Consider the following 17348-nt stretch of genomic DNA (forward strand, 5'->3'; position numbering starts at 1 on the left):
CGTTTCATTATTGACAGCAAACAAGTCAAGTCTGTATAACAGACCGCCAATGACGAACGACAGTACCAATACATCAGAATCTAAAAAAAAAAAAAAAGAAAGAAAGAGAGAGAGAGAGAGAGAAACAAAGGAAGGAAGAACGAACGAACGAAAAGAAAAGAAGGAAAGAAGGAAAGAAATTGGCTGTAATACCAGAGCTTAAGCCCTTCCCTGCTTAACGGGAGTTGCTTTGACCCATAGAGGTGCCTTGACATACGTCTGGTAGTTGTCGATATGGTCCCAGTTGTCCAATGCACCGCCATCCTTGGGGACAAGCTCTAGGTCAAAATGCCAAAGCACTTTGGACATTATAAGGCGAATCTCATAATATCCCATCCTAGATCAATTCCGTTAGCAAAAGTTAAGTAAGACACATATTTTTCGTGTACATGTCACTGATTTTTGAGTACAATGCATGCTGTCTTGGGTGGGGTGGGGAAGGGATACTTACTTTTTACCGGGGCAATTGTGTGCTCCGTACGAGAACGGCTGGAAAGCGTTTCTATCATCCTTTGCAAATCCCGGATCCAGCTTTTGAGCATCAGGAAGCCAGCGCTCCGGGATGAACGAATCGGGCAAATGATAGTAGTTAGGGGAACGAAGTAGCGAGAACCCGGCAACTGATATCAGAGTCCCGGCAGGGATCATCTCACCACATATCATCGATCCGCCTTCTTCCACCACACGGGGTAGCCCATTCGTGCATGGAGTGTACATACGAATAGACTCCTCGACGCAGGCAGAGAGATAGTCCATCCCTAACAAAGCATCGTATGTGATCTCCTCGGAGCTAGAAAACCTGGTGCGAATCTCTTCGACCAGTTTTTCCATGCAACGGGGGTTCTTGAACAAAAGAAAGGTCATGCAACGCAACACTGTAGCGGCAGTCTCGCTCCCTCCAAAAACAAGGATCGGAGAATTTTGCTGCAGCTCTGGAATTGTGACGCCGCCTTCAAGCAGCTTGCCGAGAATGCTATGTCTGCCTTTTTCCGCCTTAATCCGCTCAAAGTATCTTGCGAGCTTATCGGACGTGTAATTGAGAAATTTCTGTCGTTGGCGACTCAAAACGCTGTGTGGCACCATGTTCCAAATCACCCGGAAAAGCAGGTACTCGTTCAGTACGACTATGATCGCAAATGCTTTCAGGAACTGTTGGACAGATTCGACCCAGGGGATGTATCTGGAATTTTCCAGCAGGCCCAGAGACTCGTCAAAGAGCAGCTTGCCGATGACATCGAAGGTCGTGAAATTGTACCAGTCTGACATGTTCATGGGGCTCCCCTTGGATTCTTCCATGCGTTGCACAAGCTTGTCCGCATATTTGACGAACGTTGCTTCGTTTTCTTTCAGGTTCTTTTCCGAGAATGCAATGGTCATCAGCCTCTTCTGCCGTGTATGGACGTCGCCGTTCGCAGTCACGACGGAATTGGCACCACCCTCCTCTTCGACACCACGAATGGCGCGGGTGCCCCTGGCATTTGCGCTGGTGCCATAGATCTCCTTCCAGCCCTGCGCATGGGCGAAGCTTAGCTCATCGCTGGCAATGCGCACCACGTCGCCGTATTTGCGGTGCAGATTAAGCCGAAACTGCGCCCGCTGTCCGCGGAGTGTGGCCCAGGTAACTGGGAGTCGGGACAGCGCTAAATGTTTGGGCCCTGGAAATTTCCGGAGCGGGTGGAAGAACAAGTTATATATCGCTGTTCCCAGGATATACTAGTTATAGGCAGCCCCTTTCCCCACCCGGGGGGGGAGCAGTCTAAATTAGCCAGCCGAAGCGGATGATTATGATGACGTGCAGCGTGGGTAATGGGAAAAAATAAAATAAAATAAAGGTAAATAAATACTAGTAGATAAAAGGGGAGGATAGTGATGTCGACGTACCAGAATGACGAGCCCTCCGGCTGCAATGATAGTAGGCGAACTGGCAAGGGGGGCGAGCGTCGCCATCATTGTACAATAAAGGGTTGCTTGCTTGGATGCTGCGGTTTCCCTAGGAACTAGAGCCTTACGGCAGGGGAGATTTTATATCACAACTTCTCCAGGAGAGAGGGGTCTGTCCGACTTGATCTCAAGGGCAGAACAAGAGGAGCGATTGATGCGACAGCCCGATATCAAATAAGAGCCAGGAGAGGACTATATACTTTAACTATGCCTTTGAGCGATCTTATTGCCAGGTTATCAGTTCTTCTCTGCATGCGAGGAGCAAAACAAAAAAAAAAAAAAAAAATAAAAAAAATAAAAAAAAAAAAAAAACCTTTTTTCACAAGGCACAATGAGAATGAAAATAGAATGAAGTAATAAAAAGCGAAAAAAGGGGGGAAAAGGTGACATATATACGATAGGTGACTTATTCTAATACCTTGATATCCGGCATGCAATATATGATGTAAGTACGGAGTATGATATTATTGCATATACAAGTTCGAACCTGCTGCTGACCGGAGCACATCCCGCTTGGGCCGAGAATGGCCACTGGAGCGTCACGAAAGATATTGGCTGGTCGAAACCTCGACTGCATTGGTGGAAAGTATGCACGGAGGATGGAGGTACATAACTAAACATCGAGTGACAAGGCATGACAGACACGACGGCCGCTGCACGCCAGCTCGTTTAACTGGTCATCCCGTGGCCCCGTCTTGGACAACACATGCCTGCGCCGAAGCTAGTTAGCTTACTCACTGTTTAGTTACATATGAACACTTGCCTGCCGGTGATCGAAAGGTTCCATGTCCAACCCAACCCCCCTTCTCGAAAGTATAACGATCCCATGCTTCTGGCTCCGACCAGAGAGCTGGGAAGATTTACCCCCGCGCAGCCGTAGATATTCTACCGTTTCGCCGGGCCCGAATTCTTCAGCCTGTCGCCAAAGCACCGGAACAGCCTCACAGTGTTAGGATTACCCCTTTTTTTTTCTTTCACCCCTGAGAACTGGAGTTAGTATGCCCATGGGAAAAGGGGAAACTCTGAACTCTGGGATGACTTGCATTACCTTTAGCTAAGAGGAATAACATGAAGATAAAATATCAGAATATAACCCACTTTGACGCAGAATGCCGGCAGGGTGGTCACACGGTTACAGAATCGTGCGATCACCAAAGTGGAGGTTTCATATGTAAAATTAACTATGGGGGAAAAGAAATGGGGAGAAAATAGTAATGAGAGAGGGAAGGGGGAAAAGAAAAGAAAAGAAAAGAAAAAAAAAAAAAAAAAAAAAAAGTGGAAAAAGGAAAGGGAAAAGAAAAAGAAAAAGAAAATATAAAGGTTCGGAAAACCCGAGATCGCCTTCTGCTTGTCATTTACTCATCTGAATATGCTGTGGCGTAGTCATTGGTTCAGGGAGCCCAACTTCGTTGAAGTTTTATTTTCTTTTTGCCTTCAGACGACATTTTCTATCCTTGCTTGCTCGTTGCATGCTGCATGGGATGGGCTCCCTCCATGGCGCGGCAGTCATCAGGTATCTCCGGTTACCGAAAACCGAAACGAAATACGCAGCCTATTGGATGCATATTTACTCAAGACCAGGAGTTGCTTCCAAATACGGGGTTTAGTAACCAGCCCGTTGTCCAAGAGGGTTAATTGAGTGTGATATTGACCGGGGTCAAGCGATCTCGTTGGAAGAGGTCAAATTTAATCTTTCACGTAAAGTTGCTTTGGTCTCTTGCCGGGGATCAAAACATGGCGTCTGTCCAACCGCAGCGTCCAGCGTTTTCAGGGTTGTGGAATTCTTTTTTTTTCCCTTTTATACTTCATAGTTTGTGTAAAGTTGCTGGAGTTTGTCGTCAAGACAGGATCGTCGTTTATAAATTGGACATATATCAAACTCTGGAGAGTAACCTTGGCCCACTTTCAACCATCTCCGTTACCGTGTCCGGAGTACGGGAGTAGTTATACGCACTTGTAAACTTAGAAAGGAAACATGCAGCCGGTTCCTCAATGTCCCCAGAGTTTCGGCCTGTTGGCGAAGGCTCACTCCGTCCCAGCATCCACCAGCGCGGGTTTATAGCTAGCTTAAGACTGACTGGCAACCTCAACCATCTTCAACAGGCACAGCGCGCAAACCGGTCTGTGAATCTGGCAGTGTAGCTGATCCTTGCCTCCAATTGAAGACTGATTTTCGCCCTTGATAAGCCTGTATCGCAATAATGAAGGGTTGTAAACGGAGATGGCCACACGGGCTCAGCCACCTTAACTGATGTCTTCTTTCCGTTCCAGTGTAATAGAGTCATACCGGAGATTCTTATCATATATATGGAGCAACTGTTTACATATCTAAAACTTTCTGTTGTGGCACAATACATATCGTGTTGGGTTTTCAGTGTTGCCATGGCGTAATGAAGGTCAAATCTCGAGCCTCCCTGGAGTTCGTTCTTCAGAGGGCCTAAACGTCTTCCAGCAAGAGCGAACGAAACGTCCGCCGTACTCCGTCCGGGCTCGTGGGTCTCATATTGCCAGTTCTCGGCACGCTAAACTTCAGCTGCGGGGCCTCGTAAGCGGAATGGCTTGAGGATTGTGATAAAAAAGGGATGTGCTGTCAGGATCTTCGTTTTCCTGGGAACAAGAAGGATGTTTATAGCCCAAGGCTAGTCCTTTCCTGGCAATCTGGCAAGGACGGGGAGTCAAGCAATCTCCTCAGAAGTCGAGAATACGGGCGAATGGCCGTATCTACAAAGCGTATGGGTAATCAAGCGCAATCATGGTAAATTCAGGTGTCGATGGTTCGGTTGTAAACTTTCGTGTTTGTCAGCTGCACGGAACAAGGAGGCCAGTGAAAATGTTATTGACATGATCGTTGCTCGCACGGTTGAACTTGCAAGAACATGTGCGGAGACGCCATCCCCAGCACAATTGGAACCATGGTCATAGGATGGAAGAGGCCCACAGGTTGTGGGCCACGTAGGGCAGATTTGTTATTTTCAGCGCTTCGTTTGCTGTCCGCGTGAAGTTGAAGGCGCTTTTTTTTCAAATTCTCCAAGGACCGAGTGTCCTAAAATACATTCATCATCTTAAAGTTTAAAAACTGGACTGAAAATGAATGAAACGAAATCGCCCAGCGGGGAAAGGGGGTAGTACTTGCTCATACTTTATATAAACTCCACGTCCGACCTGACTTATGGGAAGACGTAGTATCGATATAAAATTCCATCATCCACTGTTCTGATAATTGCTCCCATCATGTCGTTCCCAGCTATTTTTCGATGGCTTGTATCTGCCATAACAGCACCACATTCAAAAATCCGGGGACTGTCTGCACTCCTTCAATCGCCTGCAAGCAGCCCCAAGAAGGATGACTACCAAATTCAGCAGGAAAATATAATAAAACTCCTCAAAGGAAGTTCATATACAATCCCTCACCTTGAGGAAGTCCTTAAAGGATGGTATATGGGAGTCAACCCGGCGTATGACAAGATAAAAGCTGAGGAGGGAGAATTCTTGAAAAAGTAAGTTGAGTCCGTCCATGCCGCATTGAATACTCTTAGAGACACCAGTCTGACAACTTTCTCGATATGAAGATGGATCGAAAGACACAACTTGCGAGAGATGGCAGTCAAGGTTGACTTGAGTTTATGCATTGCTTGCTTTTTCCCTCGAACAACGGAAGAAAAATTGCAAGTTCTCTTCGAGAAGATGGCATGGGTATGTATTGATGTCTTAAAAGAATACTTCGAGTGCAAAGGAACCGCCACTAATCCCTGTTTTATTAGTTCTTTGCCTTTGACGATGGTAATCACCATAGCCCTCTAGCCGGGTAAAAACGAATCACAAACATATACTAACAAGTCCTACCGTTAGATGTGGACAGTTTTCTCACATCAGAAGAATTTGTGAAGCAGGATCCCGCTGCTTTCGTGAAATACTGGCTTGACCCGAGTCGTAGCGGCCCAGAGCCATATGTTCTCCCAAGCTGCATCATCTACCGTACCGTTGGTCCCAAGCTTGCTGTGGGGTGGTCAAACGGTAAGTATAGACCATTAATGCTTCCACTGAGACTGAAGATAATGTGCAAGGCTAATATTGGTATGTCCTTCCAGAATCCAAGTTCCAGTTTCAAAAGACGACAGTTGAATATATCGACTGCTTAATGGAAGTTAGCAAACAGCGAGAGAAATACTTACCGTCACTGGATGAATACATTGAAGGAAGGATAATCAATATCGGGGTCTATCCAACACTTGACTTGATACCGTAAGTCAGATGCCGTAGTATGCAAATGGCAACCGCAGCTAATATGAAATATAGTTACGCCGCCGACATCGAGGTATCCGCCGAGGTGCTAAGGCATGAGTCTGTGAAGACAATACGATATCATATTGTCCGAATCATATGCTTGTGGGTATCGACGTCCCGTGGTAATGGGGCAATGCTGACCGATAGTGACGGTAACGTGAAGAATGAACGACATATTTTCAGTCAAGAAAGAGATTGTAAGTAGTCCCGAAGAGGATAGCAACAGGGCTCAGTGGCTAACTGCATTGTCGGCGAATATTTAGAAAGACTGCCAGTTCGATAACATAATTCCCCTACTTTTGGTCCACAAGGGCATGAGTGTCCAGGCCGCAGTGGACTACACGGTTGGTTTGATAGAGGAATCTTATCGGATTGTGAATGCAGCAGGGGCCCGCCTCCCCAAGCTCGAGGGTAAAGCGAAAGAAGATTTAGACACCTATATTGAGCAGTGCAAAGATCAAGCTGCAGGGTGCATATATTTCCAGTATGGTCAACCCAACGAATATGGTCAAGGAGACTAGCTAACTTAACAAACGTGACAACAGCCAATACTCACCGAGATACCTCTGCAAATCTGCTTTCCAGGGAGACAAAATTGTTGTTCAATTATAATAGCGTGGAGTCAGGGAGATTTAAGTGAGCGTGCGTTGTACTCGGGCTTCTGATTCAAATAAATAGGCATGTTTTGTTTTTATTTGTTGTTCGCTTTTCTTTTTTCCCTCGTCCTTGTTCCTTGTTCATTTTCCATGTTTCTCCAAATCCCCGTGTGTTGAATTTGCAACCGCATGAGAGCCGGCGCTGGTGTTGGTGCTGGTCTTCTTGTTGACGCAATCATACATGCTTAATATGGCACTGCATTGAAGTATCAAGATTATACATGGCACATTGATGGCCACTCATCTCAATAATAATGCGTATTTCATGGTACTAGCAAACTCTCGCTGCGACCACCCAGAACAGTCGAAGTACTTGACTCGAAATGTCCTTTTTCGTACCCACTGTCGAGTTGCGCATGTAAACATATGGCTCTTTAGGTTTCGACCGCACAGATCAGATAGCAGTAACCTTCTCGGCTAAGGCTGAGATTTGAGGAAGCTGGGGTCTTTATATGCCCGGTGCGTACGCTGTAACAACATCTCAATGGAGATGCTATTTTCACACCCCTATCTTTCAACTCATTGTTGTATCCATCGGGAAGCAGAGGAGGAAATGTTCTCACTGCTTTTAAACTTCGTAACCATCTCCGTACTCGGAATCGATGGATGCACGCCGTATTGGTCGATACGAGGGCACCATCCTTAGTACCAATGTTGGGTATCAGCTGGCAGTTTCACTCTTGCTGCAGCAACACGATGAAATGAAAGCTTCCCAGTCAAGGTCAGATTTGCATCAGGGCCTTTCTGCACGTAATAAGAAACCCTGCGAAGATCGCTCTTCATGGCGTACGGAGTACTTATAAGCCCCTGTTCACAGTCTTCACCTTGTCGTCAAGTCTTTTTTGATGTTATCCTGTTGTTTGTTGTTTTTTTTTTTTAATTTTTTTTTTTTTTTTTGGTCGGGGCGCTGCTTATGTCATCTAAATAGGCACCTAATCACGTGAACAGACTGTCGGGCCGAAAGTCGCCGAAACAGAATTGGAAGGTCCAGGCCAAATCAGGAAAATAAAGACGTCCCTCCATCGTTCGAGGAGTAACACTTGGAGTCGCGATTGTTTTGATATCGAGCAGCTCCAGCGGCTAAAAAGCCGCTCTGGATGTTTATTATACCGTCGCTTGTGTTGAGTGATTGAAAGTAAACATAGCATACGGAGTATCGCAGTTCTAGACACGATTTGGGTCCTCAGACAAGGGGCTAGTTGCGAGTTAACTCGCTACTAGTTCGTACCCGGCCAAAGACCCCCCGAAGCGTCCGCAAACTCGCAGCAATTATGCGCTCCGGAAAACTCTCTGTGCCAATCACCTTGATCTGATTTACTAATCTATGCATAAGCAATACTCCAGCTGAGAGTCCATGCCCAACGAGAATTCTGTTGTTCTTTACGAGTCGTCCGCCATCTGTTGTTGCGGATGTCCACCGCAGGTTTTGATGAGTTAACTAGTTAGCTACGAGATGATGAGGCTATAAGGACTGTGCAAGCACTTGCGCCATATTGCGATTTCGTGCAAGGACGCAGAGGATAGGCTCTCTCTCTAGAACTTCAAGGGGAGTCAAGTTTCATGGTGGAGAAGTTTAAGCTCCAAGCCACCTCCAAAGCTTTCTTCGTTGTGGATATACCGACACTTCCCCCGAATCCCCCCCCCCATGTCAAGGCTGAGTCAGGTCGGTTATCCCAGCAACTAGCGGAGAGACGTGAGCCGGTTGAAATTTGTGACAGACCTGAGCGTGACTGTGAAGGCTTTTTAATTCTTGTGACAACTCCTTACATATAACAAGGCTCTTCGCTTTCGCAATCGTTTGACCGGGATTTACTTAATAGCCTCCTGACTCCATTTATCCTCGAAAAAGGACCACTTGCGAGCATAGACAAGAACCAGAGCGACCTCATTGCATAGCCGAGTCTGTTTTCTTCACGGCCCAGCTCCGGGGAGGTGGGCTTATATCTATCCTGGAGCTCTTTAAATCGTCGTCATGGCGAAGCCAGCACCTAAGCTGCCTGTACAGCAGTTTGTGATACTGGGTAGGCCCAATGTTCACGCTTTCCACCCCGAGCGCATATACTTTTTGAAATATCATTCCTGGCTAACCACGATGGCATTACTCCTTTTAATATTAGCTGTTTGTCGATTTGCTGAACCCGGTATATCCCCGTATCCTCCAATTCAAGTCATTCAAACCTCATAAAAATGACGCTGATATGCGAAATTTCACTATATAGTTGTCTTTACATCCGTCTTTCCATACCTAGTATGATACTCCATTTTGTCTCTAGTTTACATCAGGTCTATCGGTGTTATATCGTGTGACATCTGTTGACCCCTGTGCACAATTACTAACGGGTTACATTAGCCTGAAATGGTCCGGACATTTGGTGTTGTCGAGAGAGATGTTGCAAAATGGGTTGGCGTCCTATCTGCCATATTTGCCCTTTGCCAATGCATCACTGCTGTTCCCTGGGGAAATTTATCTGACCGAATTGGGCGCAAACCCGTAATATTAACGTGTCTCTCTATTACGATGTTTTTTACCCTTCTCTTCGGAGTCTCAACTTCGCTACCCATGGCTGTGTTAGCGCGCGCTTGTCTTGGGTTCAGCAGTGGGAATGTTGGGATTATTCGAACCGTCGTGGCCGAGCTTGTACCCGAGCGTGAACTTCAACCTCGGGCCTTCAGTTTAATGCCCCTAGTATGGACTATTGGGAGCATATTTGGCCCTGCGTTCGGAGGAGCTCTTGTGAATCCGGTAAAGAAATACCCAGAAATTTTCAGAAATAGTCATTTTTTCAAGACGTACCCATTTGCCCTGCCAAATATACTTTCAGGAGGCTTCTTTATTATCGGAATTATCACGGGTTTTCTATTCTTGAAGGTGAAGCTCATTCTCGGAATGTCAACGAAAACAAGTTTATGGCTGCTGTACTTACTTCTTCGCTAGGAAACTCTATCATTCAAAAAGAACGAGCGAGACTATGGTCTCATCCTTGGTGAAATGCTAACTAGCGTGTGCTGCCGCTGCAGAAGAAAGCCGGTAAAGAATCCTGGGCATGGAGACGACGAATCCACTCCCCTTCTTGGTGATCGTCGGATACCTGTATCGGCCGCAAGCAAGGAACAAAAACGGCCGAATACCTCTGCTAAGTGGACGGAGGTTTTAACCTTCCAGTCTGTGATAATTCTCTCAATATATGCTTCGTTAGGGCTCCATAGTGTTGCTTTCGACTCTGTGCTGCCCGTGTTTTTAAACCATCCAAGGCAGAAACTGGAAAATAACCCGGATGTGAAACTTCCGTTCAAGTTCTCCTCTGGGTTTGGTATAGGTATGTGATCGTCACCAACCTCTGTCCTGATATCTCCATTTTCAGATTTTTTTTTTTTTTAACTATTTATCTTGAGAACATGAGCTAAATGACCTTTTAAATTAAAGACTCACAGGCCATTGGTATTTTGTTTACCCTCAATGGAGTAGTAGGAATGATTGTTCAATTTTTCATTTTCCCCCCAACAGCCAAACGCTTCGGGGTCCTACGTTGCTTTAAAGTATCAGCTCTCATGTTTCCAGTTCTTTACTTCCTTACGCCTTTTCTCGCCCTCTTCCCCACAGGTAGCACTCGTCAGCTTGCAACAGTAATCCTGATGGCAATCAAGCTGAGTGCTGTGGTTTTTGCGTTCCCATCATCCATCATCCTTCTTACAAATTCCGCTTCAAGTGTTTCTGTCCTTGGAACCTTGAATGGAGTCGCAACGAGCGCTTCTGCTATAGGCAGGGCCATTGGTCCGGCTGCACTGGGGGCCATATTCTCCATTGGCGTCAAAGCAGGATACATGATAATACCTTGGTGGACCCTGGCGTTCATAGCAGCTATCAGCGCGCTCCCAGCTTTTTGGATCATTGAAACAGACGGCTTCGCTGGTGATACAGAAGAGCAAGATAATCAAGACACAGTCGTTGTGGTTGGTGATGCGGAACAGGATAGCCCACCCCTTCTAGAGGTAGGTAATGTGCGACCTGAAAACACAGCTGGCCCAATAGAAGCTAGCAATTCAGACGGTAAAGCCGCCGGCGATGAGCCCGCCTTGTCAGCACCATCCAGCTCCTAATCTCGTTACGAATACAAACAACGCTATATACGGACTCAGACATATCTCAATTCCAAAAGAGTTACCATTCCGGTATTTCCCCTTTTCCTACAGGAAAACCTTTCCGAAAATTGATTCAAATATGCAAGCAATATTCCGGTTTTACGTTTCTCACGATGCATAATGTGTTCAGGCGACCTTTTACATCCTTTCTATCTGCTAAACATATAGATAAAGGCCATAGAAATGATAACGAAAATTTCCAGTTACCAAATGTATTGGAATAGAAATATATATATGTATATGTATATATAAGTGTGACAGTTATATAAAGACTGGAAGTACTGATATCATCCCAACAATTCAGTGGCGTCGTCGATCTTAGATTTAATAATGTCCCTCCATTTCTATACAAATAAAACATTTTATTAGCAATAGACACGAAATTTAATTAGTGAAAACCACAAGTTCCTTAACTCACCTCGGCGTTCTTTAAGTTATTGTCTTCAAAACTTTCAACTAGGCCCGGGAACGTGGCACCGGCATATCCAGTCCATCGTCCTGGTGCAAAAATAACATGTCTGTACCAACTTCTGTTATCAAGTCCTTTATCATATAGGAACTTTCTTTCAATATATTTGTATTTCTGGTTAGCAAAGCGAATTTTGAAATAGAGAATAAGCCTACTCCACCAATGGCCACCTTTCTCAAGCTCTGTAGCAAGTGACTCCGCATAAGCATCGAATTTAACGGCATTTTGGTGGAATGCGGAGATCGCATCATCCATGGGAGAGAAGTCAAACTGGCTCATAGTATCAGGGGAGACCTTATCTTTAACCGAATCCAAGTATTTCCTCAATGCAAAAGCATAATCGGTGGCATTCAGAGCAAGAATTGGGCTCTCTGCTAGGTACGCGGCTGTAAGAGACCACATTTTTGCCATTGCAACGTGATATTTGAAGCCAACATCACCGAATCGGTCCATCCAGTCAAAACTATCATAGTTGGAGTGGTATTGATAAACTGGATCGCCTGCTCCAGTCGTAAATGCAAAATCAAGACTTGGAATTCCAGCAAAATCCTGGAAGGCCGTAAAATCACTTCCACTTCCCATTACACCAATTTCCCCGTCCCAGAGGTCAAGGATGGTCTGCCCTTCAATCGTCTGATTTGGAGATAGGACAAGTCCTGCAGCATTATAGATCGCTTTGTTGAGCAAGGGGCTAGCATTGACCTGAAACTTCTTTCCAGACGTTGAAACGTCAACATTGAGGTATGCAACGTGAGCACTTGACAGCCACGAAATATTTTCTTCGACCCATTCCGTTGATCCAATCAGTGCATACTCTTCGGCATCCCAGCTAGCGAAGACAATCGTTCTTTTAGGTTTCCATCCACCCTTAAGGGCTTCACCGAAGCTGCGAATGACTTCATTAATTACAGCAGACCCACTATTGGGATCGGCTGCGCCTCCAGCTATCCAGGCATCCCGGTGGTTGCCTAGAACAATAACCTCATCCGGGATTGAACCTTTGATAACACCAATGACATTCCATATAGGAGTAGTTACATACTCCTGCTCATTATAGAGATTGATCATGACGTTCTCTGGAGATGGACCAATGTTATAGTCAACACCTTTATGGACCAAACCACCTTCCCACTCTTTGCCAAACTCTGAGGGTTTAGGTCCATGGCCATTGAGAGCTTTTAAGAGAGGGATGGCGTCTTTGTAAGAAATTGGCAGTGAAGGAATGGAAGGAAGAAAATCTTTAGGATCCTGTCTAGGACAACCCGGGTTGGAGGGGTATCCAGGGGTCGTCGGGTCGCCAGCTCCGGCAGCTTTAGGAGTAAACATAAGTCAGAGATTTGACAACACTGCAAGATATAGATTATCAGAGAGACGCTTACGCAAAAATCCAACACTCCCTCTCTGTACAGAACTTGGGTTCCTAGCAGGTCCATCAGGATATGCCTTGTATCCGTTTAACTCAGTCATATCTCCATCTTCCTGTGGATCAGTATAGGTAATGACTCCGACCATACCAAGTTCTTGAGCACGCTTAACCTTCAGTCCACGCAAGATTCCGCTATACTTCACCAGCGCAATTTTTCCTTCCAAAGTCACGTTTGCCTTGAGGAGAGCTTCATAATCATCGTAAGCTCCATTGTTCACATAAACGTATTGAGCAGTAACATTGCCGCTTGCCGAATAGCCGTGGAACGTGGGAATCCTGTCTCTTAGCTCGCTAGTGGTATCTTTATCAAGCTCATCTTCTTCCAACGAAGCCTCGTACATGACTTTGAAATCATGACTCTCGTTTTTGCTCTCGAGAAGTGCCAATCGATGGCTGACGGGATAGTTCAGGTAGACTTCATAGGTCGTGAGTTGGACGTCTGGGACACCAAATTCCTCCCATTTCTCCTTTGTCCAAATAGCCAAGCTGAGGTTTTTTCCCGCAAGATGGGGCCCAGATGTATAATGATGGCTCCAACCCCTTATTTTGTCTGCACTTGGTACGGTCTGCAGTAGGTGCTGGAGAGAAGCATAATCAAGGCCGTTGCTCGATGTCCAGGGAAAATGATCGGATATTGAGCCGTATCCGCGTGGGAGCAGAGCATAAGGTAGGAGTAGCACTATGACTGACAGTGCTAATATTGAACCTAGACATGTAGTACATAATCGGCGGATTCTTCTATGCGGGTAACGTGGTGGGGGCCGTGTTACTTCAACATAGAGCAACGGCGTGGTCTCGTGCCGGTACTGCCTGCTAGTATGGTCACCCATTAGTTAATAAAGGCAATTAAATCAGACGATGCCCACTAAAGAGGACAAAATATTGCAACCAAAATGTTGCGAGGTGATAAGTGCACGGAAGAGAGGATGTCAACGATGAGAATGTTGCAGCCTGCAAGCTGATCCTTTAGATGCTTCGTCACCGTGCGCATGCCGTCATAACACTTTCTCCCCACGGGGCGCTTACCAATCGGCTATTGCCAGGTAACTATTGTGGCACGTGATCATGGTTTTGCCGAGCCTAATATGCTTTTTGCACAGCTACAGCTGTTTGTTGCAAGATACAAGGAGGCACAGAGACACCTCGAGAGGACATTGCTATACATCTAAAGAAGATAAAGACAGGATGGTCCCTTAAATACACTTACAGGAAAAATGACAGCAGAATAGCAGAATAAGAGAAAGGGAGAGAGGGAGGCGGAGAGGTTTTTAATTCTTTTCTTCCCGCATGGTTATCTAAGATCAAAAGAGCATTGGGTCGTACCTTTGTCTTGTTTCTGCACGGTTCATCTCCCGGTCGAATACTGGTATCACTCTTCGAGTCGAGTATAACTCCGGTTCGATGGAAAGGCCTTGGGTGCAGTTAAAAAAAGTAGGAGAGATGGAATTATGGGAGGCGATAGCAGGGAGAAGGAAGTAGAAGGAGGTAATGAGGAGAGCCATGCATTGATCAGTGATCATTCTGGAAACGATCTGTGATCTGACTCACCAGTGCATCGAAGTTGAAGTCCAACTGAGGTGGGCGTGTTTCTGGTTGTTCCGAAGAGAAGGGAGGGCGGGTGAAAATGCTGAGGATGTCGGTTGAACCAGATGTTTGATGTGTGGCCGTGGCCCATTCATCGTAATATACCGAGCAGGAACAGAATTAGATGTGGGCTTCGCGCAACCAAGTACGCACCTGAAACAACAGAAGTGGGCAAAGTTGCTGATCATCAACTCCGAATAATCAGGACAAGAGTATATTGCTTGGTGAAGAAAGAAAGAAAAACTGTGATACGTTCAAAAGACTTATCTGCTCGTGAAAAAGTCCCATCGTCTCTCCGACGGTGCGGTCCCCAAAACTCCAGAGTAAAGAACATGATGAACTCCTTTTGGTTTCCCCTTTTTTGTACTTGGAGTAGCTGACGAGATAGCTGGCAGTCCGGTAAGTTCAATATATTAGGATGGACGCTTACGCTGGGAGGTTGACAACTTCTTCGGCACCAGCAACAGGCTCTGCTGCTGTCTCCCCTGAAGAATTCTCGTCTATCTGCTGTGGAACAAAGGCATATCGAGGTAGACGGGCCAGTTTTTCCTCTGGACTGATCTCATTGTCGGAATAAACTAGTCTGGTGGACTTAGCCTTTTCTTTCTTCAAAGGTTTACCAGCAGCCCCTTCTTCAGGGGTTCCGGGGGCGGGGCTTGGCTTAGCTGGTAACTCTTTGGCTTGCTTAGCAGCCTCTGAAATCAATTTATCAGCTGATGCTGATAAAGATTCAGAATTAGCATCTGGCAGAGGGTGGGCACGGTTGCCCTGCGCATCTGTAGGCATAGGAACAGCTGGAGGCCCCGAAACTTGGCCTTGGTGCAGCTGTTGCATTTGGAAGGCATTGACTTGCGGGGCGCCAAAACTGGGCCGTTGAGGAAGCCCTGGAGCGGGTGGTAGGCTTGGTGTTCGGGTAGGATAGGAGGGAGATATAGCCTGAGGTGGTGTGTGTGTTCTCATTGCCTGGTGGTGCTGTTGGTGATGGTACGGGAGAGTAGGGCTGGCTCCAACTGGTGAAACAATGGGGGGAACACCGGCCTGTGGGTACGGTGACGTTGACATGTTCGTAGAAGGAGGATACTGATGCATAGGGTAGCTCTGTGGCCCGGTTGGTGGTACAAAACCAGGCTGTTGAGGCTGTTGTGGGAATGCTGTCGGAGCTTGCCCATACGGAGCCGCGTAATGTTGGCCGGATCCGTTCGCTGGCTGCTGAGGGGCATTATACTGCGGTGTACTAGGCTGTTGCTGCATCAAACATATTAGCTTAATTTGAATATCTCACAATAGATAAGCACTAGGAAATAAGAACATACATATGGAGTGCCACCAGGCGTAGATTGTGACTGTTGTCCAGCACCTATGGGCGTAGTGTCTCCACTGCTTCCGCCGGCCGCTTGTTCTGCCAAACGCGCCTTATGCTCCGCAAGTCTCTTCTTCAACTCAGAAGGAGATTCGAACTTGGGCTTTTTAGACTGTCCACTACTGCCTGAAGTGCCCGGTGCAGGATTTCCCGTTGCAGCACGCCGTTCAGCCTCTGCCTGCTGATACTGTTGCAAGACACGCTGGTTGTGGGCCTGCAACACGTCCTCCGGGACACCTTCCATGCCAAAAATCTCAATATCGAGACTTGACCGGTTCTGAAGGGCATTGTCGACCTGGGATAGAGACTCTTTATGGACCTGGCTCATATGTACCGACAAACCTAGAATCGACGAATGTCAGAAAAGAAAAGAAAAGAGCACAATTAAGTAGGCATCATACCTCCGGCTGTGTTTAACCTCCTCCCACACCTCTCGCATTTGAAGTGTTTCGCCTTCTGGTGAGAAATGAGAATCTTCAAGTCATCAAAGTCACGCTCACAGTAATAGCACCATGGCCTTGCGAGCAACTCCTCGAGATCCGGATGGCCGCGCTTTTTCTTCCCCATTTTTCTGATATGAGTGACCAGGTTACTGTACTTGAAAGAATTGATAGAATAAAGCAGAGAATGGAAAAAAGAAAAGGAGAAAAAAGAAACCAAAACAGGGCGAGGGAGAACAAGTATAAGTAAGTTAGTCGAAGTCTCTGGAGAGCCAATAAAGCGCTTTGCGTTCTCCTTCTGCCTCTTCGCTGTCTTCTTCACTGCCGTCTTCGCCAAGTTGTTGAATCGAAGAGGATGTCGCTTTTTCTTCGTTGCTTTCTGGGCAGGCGTCACGTGATGGTGATTACCCGACTGTCGCCACACGAAGGACTAGATGCCTGCGATGATGATGTTGGCTGGTGATGTGGATGGAGATGATATGATAAAAGGAGCTGATCAGGCAGAATGTAGTCAGCTGCTGTTAGAAGATTTCTTTTCCTTTTTTTTTTTTTTTTTTCCATTTTCAGGATAAGTCCATTTGTCCAAGTAAATATTGTACATGCGCGGCCGAAAACTATTTAATGCCATTCCACCCAGTTGTACTACCCCTTAACCAAGCAAGAAAGCAAGAAAAGTAGTCAACGCAGCAGCGAGAGGTATCAACACGTTGCAGTAAAGCAAAAGACAGAGCAAAACATGATCAGAAACAAACCCCTCCCAAAGACCAGTCAGTGTATGTAGTTGTGACAAAAAAAAAAAAGCAGTACGAGTGAAAAAAGCAGAAATACAAAAGCCACGGGCACTGAAGTTATACCAGAGTAAACGAAGCAGAAACCAGAGAGCAAAACAGATATTACAATCGAATCGAATCGCCATGCTAGTAAGTAGTAAGGGATGATGAGAAGCCGAGACATCGTTGGCCAACTCAACTCCACAAAAGGGTGAAAAAAGAAAAGAAGATATCAACAC

At 46.2% G+C, this 17348-nt stretch overlaps 5 protein-coding genes across 5 annotated transcripts; 2 read left to right on the forward strand and 3 right to left on the reverse strand.

The window, feature by feature from the left end:
- Positions 1-198: 198 nt before the first annotated feature.
- ARB_01293 (uncharacterized protein) lies at positions 199-1989 on the reverse strand (the record flags this gene model as incomplete). Its single annotated transcript, XM_003012288.1, has 3 exons — positions 199-376; positions 491-1752; positions 1921-1989. The coding sequence occupies 3 exons, from the start codon at positions 1987-1989 to the stop codon at positions 199-201; spliced, it is 1509 nt and encodes a 502-aa protein (XP_003012334.1).
- A 3222-nt stretch (positions 1990-5211) lies between these two features.
- ARB_01294 (uncharacterized protein) lies at positions 5212-6226 on the forward strand (the record flags this gene model as incomplete). Its single annotated transcript, XM_003012289.1, has 5 exons — positions 5212-5477; positions 5550-5673; positions 5742-5760; positions 5830-5994; positions 6069-6226. The coding sequence occupies 5 exons, from the start codon at positions 5212-5214 to the stop codon at positions 6224-6226; spliced, it is 732 nt and encodes a 243-aa protein (XP_003012335.1).
- A 3050-nt stretch (positions 6227-9276) lies between these two features.
- Positions 9277-11018, forward strand: ARB_01295 (uncharacterized protein; the record flags this gene model as incomplete). Its single annotated transcript, XM_003012290.1, has 3 exons — positions 9277-9789; positions 9856-10237; positions 10345-11018. 3 exons carry the CDS (start codon positions 9277-9279, stop codon positions 11016-11018), a joined length of 1569 nt encoding a protein of 522 aa, XP_003012336.1.
- Positions 11019-11347: 329 nt separating this feature from the next.
- On the reverse strand, positions 11348-13785 carry ARB_01296 (uncharacterized protein; the record flags this gene model as incomplete). The annotated part of the gene is made up of 3 exons (XM_003012291.1): positions 11348-11404; positions 11479-12839; positions 12909-13785. 3 exons carry the CDS (start codon positions 13783-13785, stop codon positions 11348-11350), a joined length of 2295 nt encoding a protein of 764 aa, XP_003012337.1.
- Positions 13786-14965: 1180 nt separating this feature from the next.
- ARB_01297 (uncharacterized protein) lies at positions 14966-16900 on the reverse strand (the record flags this gene model as incomplete). The annotated part of the gene is made up of 4 exons (XM_003012292.1): positions 14966-15676; positions 15853-16208; positions 16301-16718; positions 16748-16900. 4 exons carry the CDS (start codon positions 16898-16900, stop codon positions 14966-14968), a joined length of 1638 nt encoding a protein of 545 aa, XP_003012338.1.
- Positions 16901-17348: the final 448 nt, after the last annotated feature.

This window comes from Trichophyton benhamiae, assembly GCF_000151125.1.
Source record: "Trichophyton benhamiae CBS 112371 chromosome Unknown Abenha-G-c-208f01.r1, whole genome shotgun sequence".
Taxonomy (NCBI): domain Eukaryota; kingdom Fungi; phylum Ascomycota; class Eurotiomycetes; order Onygenales; family Arthrodermataceae; genus Trichophyton; species Trichophyton benhamiae.